The sequence below is a fragment of the Mytilus galloprovincialis genome, chromosome 12, assembly GCF_965363235.1.
Source record: "Mytilus galloprovincialis chromosome 12, xbMytGall1.hap1.1, whole genome shotgun sequence".
Taxonomy (NCBI): Eukaryota; Metazoa; Mollusca; class Bivalvia; order Mytilida; family Mytilidae; genus Mytilus; species Mytilus galloprovincialis.
Genome location: NC_134849.1, coordinates 6712597 through 6718468, shown reverse-complemented (window position 1 = coordinate 6718468; position 5872 = coordinate 6712597). Strand labels below are relative to the sequence as shown.

Sequence of the window (5872 nt, the reverse complement as noted above, 5' to 3'; positions counted from 1 at the left end):
CCATACCGACATCGATCAATAACTTTACTATTTCAGTATGTCCAGAATAACTAGCTGCATGTAAAACGGATCCTCCATCTTTATCTTTTATGGTTATATCTACACAACTATTAAATGTTTGGTCTTTTGCATCAAGTAGAAATTTTACTATGTCATAATGGCCTTGCTTACAAGCTATATATAGTGGTGTATAACCGTTAGTTGATGTGTAATTAACATTCATACCGACATTGATCAATACCTTCACTATTTCAGTATGTCCAGAATAACAAGCTGCTTGTAAAACGGATCCTCCATCTTTATCTTTTATGGTTATATCTACACAACTATTAAATGTTTGGTCTTTTAAATCAAGTACAAATTTTACAATGTCATAATGGCCTTGCAGACAAGCTATATTTAGTGGTGTAAAACCCTGAGGTGTTATATCATTTACATCCATACCGACATCGATCAATAACTTTACGATTACAGTTTGTCCAGAACAACAAGCTGCATGTAAAACAGACAATCCATCTTTATCTTTTATGGTTATATCTACACAACTATTAAATGTTTGGTCTTTTAAATCAAGTAAATATTTCACTAATACATAATGACCTTCCTGACAAGCTATATATAGTGGTGTCAAACCATGAGTTGTTATATCATTTACATCCATACCGACATCGATCAATAACTTTACTATTTCAGTATGTCCAGAATAACAAGCTGCATGTAAAACGGATCTTCCTTTTTCATCTTTTATGGTTCTATCTACACAACTTATCAATGTTTTGTCTTTTAAATCAATAAATAATTTCACTGTGTCATAATGGCCTTTCTTACAAGCTAGATATAGTGGTGTCAAACCATGAGTTGTTATATCATTTACATCCACACCGACATCGATCAATAACTTTACTATTTCAGTATGTCCAGAATAACTAGCTGCATGTAAAACGGATCCTCCAGCTTTATCTTTTATGGTTATATCTAAACAACTATTAAATGTTTGGTCTTTTGAATCAAGTAGAAATTTTACTATGTCATAATGGCCTTGCTTACAAGCTATATATAGTGGTGTATAACCGTTAGTTGATGTGTAATTAACATTCATACCGACATTGATCAATACCTTCACTATTTCAGTATGTCCAGAATAACAAGCTGCTTGTAAAACGGACACTCCATCTTTATCTTTTATGGTTATATCTACACAACTATTAAATGTTTGGTCTTTTAAATCAAGTAAATATTTCACTAATACATAATGACCTTCCTGACAAGCTATATATAGTGGTGTCAAACCATGAGTTGTTATATCATTTACATCCATACCGACATCGATCAATAACTTTACTATTTCAGTATGTCCAGAATAACAAGCTGCATGTAAAACGGATCTTCCTTTTTCATCTTTTATGGTTCTATCTACACAACTTATCAATGTTTTGTCTTTTAAATCAATAAATAATTTCACTGTGTCATAATGGCCTTTCTTACAAGCTAGATATAGTGGTGTCAAACCATGAGTTGTTATATCATTTACATCCACACCGACATCGATCAATAACTTTACTATTTCAGTATGTCCAGAATAACTAGCTGCATGTAAAACGGATCCTCCAGCTTTATCTTTTATGGTTATATCTAAACAACTATCAAATGTTTGGTCTTTTGAATCAAGTAGAAATTTTACTATGTCATAATGACCTTCCTGACAAGCTATATATAGTGGTGTATAACCGTTAGTTGATGTGTCATTAACATTCATACCAACATTGATCAATACCTTTACGATTTCAGTATGTCCAGAATAACAAGCTGCATGTAAAACGGACACTCCATTTATATTTTTTATGGTTATATCTACACTACTAATCAATTTTTTATCCTTCAAATCAAGCAATAATTCCACTGTTGCATAATGACTTTTGTTACAAGCTAGAAATAGTGGCGTAGAACCGTTGATTGATGTATCATTTACATCCATACCGACATCGATCAATAACTTTACGATTACAGTATGTCCAGAACAACAAGCTGCATGTAAAACGGACAATCCATCTTTATCTTTTATGGTAATATCTACACAACTATTAAATGTTTGGTCTTTTAAATCAAGTAAATATTTCACTAATACATAATGACCTTCCTGACAAGCTATATATAGTGGTGTCAAACCATGAGTTGTTATATTATTTACATCCATACCGACATCGATCAATAACTTTACTATTTCAGTATGTCCAGAATAACAAGCTGCATGTAAAACGGATCTTCCTTTTTCATCTTTTATGGTTCTATCTACACAACTTATCAATGTTTTGTCTTTTAAATCAATAAATAATTTCACTGTGTCATAATGGCCTTTCTTACAAGCTAGATATAGTGGTGTCAAACCATGAGTTGTTATATCATTTACATCCATACCGACATCGATCAATAACTTTACTATTTCAGTATGTCCAGAATAACAAGCTGCATGTAAAACGGATCTTCCATCTTTATCTTTTATGGTTATATCTACACAACTATTAAATGTTTGGTGTTTTGAATCAAGTAGAAATTTTACTATGTCATAATGGCCTTGCTTACAAGCTATATATAGTGGTGTCAAACCATGAGTTGTTATATCATTTACATCCATACCGACATCGATCAAAAACTTCACTATTTCAGTATGTCCAGAATAACAAGCTGCATGAAGAACTGTCGATCCATATTTAGTTGTATGTAATTTCTTCAATTGATCAGCAACAGATCTTTTTTTCCTAGTATTTTGTTTTAAATAAATTAGGTCTATAATGAACTTCACTGTATCATAGCAACCATGTTTGCAAGCAAGATACAGTGGTGTCCGACCGATTTGTTTTTTCTGTTTGATATTCATACCAAATTCCAGCAATGTTTTAACAGTGTCTGTGTGCCCTTTTTCGCAGGCTACATGTAACGCAGTTTTTCCAGTGTTATCTCTAGTGGTTGTATCTACATTATATTCCCCATAAAGTAAACGCTTCACCAATTTTACATTACCATTTAAACAAGCAAAATGTATAGTGCTCCGATTTAATTTGTTAGTTTTGTTGGGATCTGCTTTGTTGTCTAACAACAATTGAGCCACTTCAGTGTGACCATTGAGGCAGGTTGCAGATAATGCTGTTGTTTTCTCAGTGTTTTCTGCATTAATGTTATAATTAAATTTCATGAGATATTTGACCATTGCAATGTGACCGTTTTCACACGCAACATAAAAAGAAGATCGACCTTCTTTGTCTTTTACATCTATGTGACCTGAACATTTTACAATAAAATATTCAGCAAAATCGACATATCCCAAATAAGATGCTACAAACAAAGGTGTAGCTCCATCCTCGTCAGGAACGTAAGTAATTTCTTGACGAGTGTCTTGTTCTTTAAGAAAAGATAAAAGTAGTTTTCTATATGTCATGTTCTCTGACTGTATGCTTCCAAACACTTCCCAGTATTTTCCGTTCATAGCCTCATTATATTGTCTTTTGAGATAACTTCTTTCCAAATCTGGTGGGATATAAACTACGAAGGGGAGACTAGTTTGACTATACGATGAAAGTTGAATGCGATGTGCAATGAATGCAATGTCAACATACTCTATTAAACAATTTATTATAGATGGTGCAATAGCTGCTGAAATAATGTCAAACATTTTGTCGTGGATTGCTGTATACAAGTTATCTGATTCGGTAATATAGATACCTTCAAGACGCTCAAAACATTTTTGTATTGACACAGTGGATACTACAAATTCAATTGCACTGTCTTTGCATATAGCCTTTACTAGCTGTTCCATACCACTGGATCCTAATTCATCTTTATAACATTTATTATTCTTCATAACAAGAAGAGAAAGACAGAGAAAAGATGTTTCCGATTTGATTTTCATTTCTGAGATTTCTTTTTCAATTATTTCAACAGGATGAATAAAAAATCCTGGATCCTGTTTAGTTTTTTTGCAGTACAGAGCGCACAAAAGAGGAAAAAAATCATACAAACAAATGTTTTCTATGGCATTCACAGTATTCTCAGGTAAATACGACAATGCAATAGTTGTCATTTCATCTGGAGAAATTTTATGTTTGGTACTGAAGCTGCACTGTACAAGTGAAAAACAAGTCAGATTTGGAAATGCCTTGTGACTATATATGTTATCCCTGCATGTAATTACAACCTTAGTCTCAAATTTGCTGGAGCTGTCTTCGTTCTCATCATTCCGATTTAATTCAAATAACATATTTAATTTACCATCGGTTTGCTCCCAAGAGTCGGCTTTATGCTGATTTAGAGCGAATTTGCCACAAATATCATCAATTACAAAAACCTGGATCTTCTCTGATGTAAAATGCTTTAGGATTTCTGAAGGGTCATCAAAAGGAATTATTTCATATCCTTCCTTCTCTAATTGTAATGCTATATGATGACCAGTAACAGACTTTCCACAGCCCGGAGAACCAGTAATAATGATACCCCTATTGTGTTTCAGTGATTGTAGTATAAAACTCGTTGCTGAGGTAGAAATGTACTTCTTGTCTATCTCCTTCCATTCTTTCAAAGTTTTATTGTGTATTTCTGCAAGAGTAGTTATTAGTTATTGCTAGAATATATTATTATCATGTTCTTCTTAACTTTAAAATGTTAATCTAAAACATCTTTTCCTAATAAAGTCGTTGAAAGGATTCAGTATGTGCATAGAACGTGAAACTCTCTCTACACGAGGTATTAATATTAACGTCTCCATTCGGAGCGAATGTGATTGCTAATTTGTACATTTTGCAAGGGCAAACAAACAAGAGAATTAAGTGTATAAATGACAGTCGGAGGAAGACTAAAACTGATCATATTTCTATCCCAGGCACCACAAGGGCTATTTGTAAACTATGTACTGCTTGTTATGTTAATGTACTCGAAAAAAAATTAAAATAAATTGATTGAGGAAAGGAAAGGGTACCTTTGTAATTCTGTAACCTATCCATACAATTTTCAAATCATTCTCGGCTAGGGTTGGATCGATATTTACGTACTTGCCATCAAATAATTTCAATTTGAACAAATGATATTGACTAATTGTTTTCTTCTCCAGAAATTTAAAATATTACACGTCATTTTATGATAACCATTATAATGATTAGTAGTTTTCATATAATTTTGATGTTAATTGCTTCAATTTTGTTTTTTTTAACAAATTACAACATCTCCAAGACCTATCAAACGGTTATTATTTTACTGCACCAGATGCGCATTTTGACACTTAATGTCTCTTCAGAGATGTTAGAGGCCAAAATATCTGAAAATCGAAAACCTAATACAAACATTGAAGAACTGATCAGCCAAAGAACCTAAAGTATAGGCAAAACCATACAAGGAATCAGAACTTTGCATGAGGGAGATATATTCCTTAATTTAAAAGTATTGCTAAAATTATATTACAAGTGTTAAATGAAATATGTTCGTTGTTGTTCTGCGGTTTGCATGTTGTGTCGACTGTTACATTAATTGTTTGTGCGTTTCTCTGTTATGAATGTTCTTGCGTGTTGTGGTGCTGTATTTCTGTCACGTAGTGTTTTAGCGATGTTTTTAACATTGTCATTAAGCGGGATGTTTGGCAGGCCATTAAACTAGGTTAAACCCACCACTTTTTCTTAAAATGGCCTGTACCAAGTCAGGAATATGGCAGTTGTTTTCAAATAGTTCGTATCTATGTGTTTTTGGCGTTTGTTTTTGTTGCACTTTGGTGTTCCTGTTGTTCCTTTGTTTTCCTTTTATAGTTGATGTTTGTCCCTCGGTTTTGGTTTGTAACCCGGATTTGCTTTTTCTAAATCGATTGATGACTTTTGAACACCGGTATTCTACTGTT

General features: G+C 32.9%; 1 protein-coding gene across 1 annotated transcript; it reads right to left on the bottom strand.

The window, feature by feature from the left end:
• Nucleotides 1–246: 246 nt before the first annotated feature.
• LOC143055177 (uncharacterized) lies at nucleotides 247–2507 on the bottom strand. The gene is made up of 3 exons (XM_076228317.1): nucleotides 2167–2507; nucleotides 1118–1806; nucleotides 247–303 (listed from the first exon to the last, which is right to left on the bottom strand). Exons 1-3 carry the CDS (start codon nucleotides 2411–2413, stop codon nucleotides 247–249), a joined length of 993 nt encoding a protein of 330 aa, XP_076084432.1. The 5' UTR covers nucleotides 2414–2507.
• Between the last annotated feature and the right edge of the window lie 3365 nt (nucleotides 2508–5872).

Excerpts from the sequence above, each read along its gene's own strand:
- LOC143055177 (XM_076228317.1), bottom strand. The coding sequence starts at position 2,413 with ATGGATGTAAATGATATAACAACTCATGGTTTGACACCACTATATCTA. Across the intron at positions 1,807-2,166 it reads AAATAATATAACAACTCATG|CTTGTTATTCTGGACATACT; the intron begins GTTTGACACCAC and ends TTTTACATGCAG. Across the intron at positions 304-1,117 it reads GACATACTGAAATAGTGAAG|ATAAAGATGGAGGATCCGTT; the intron begins GTATTGATCAAT and ends TAACCATAAAAG.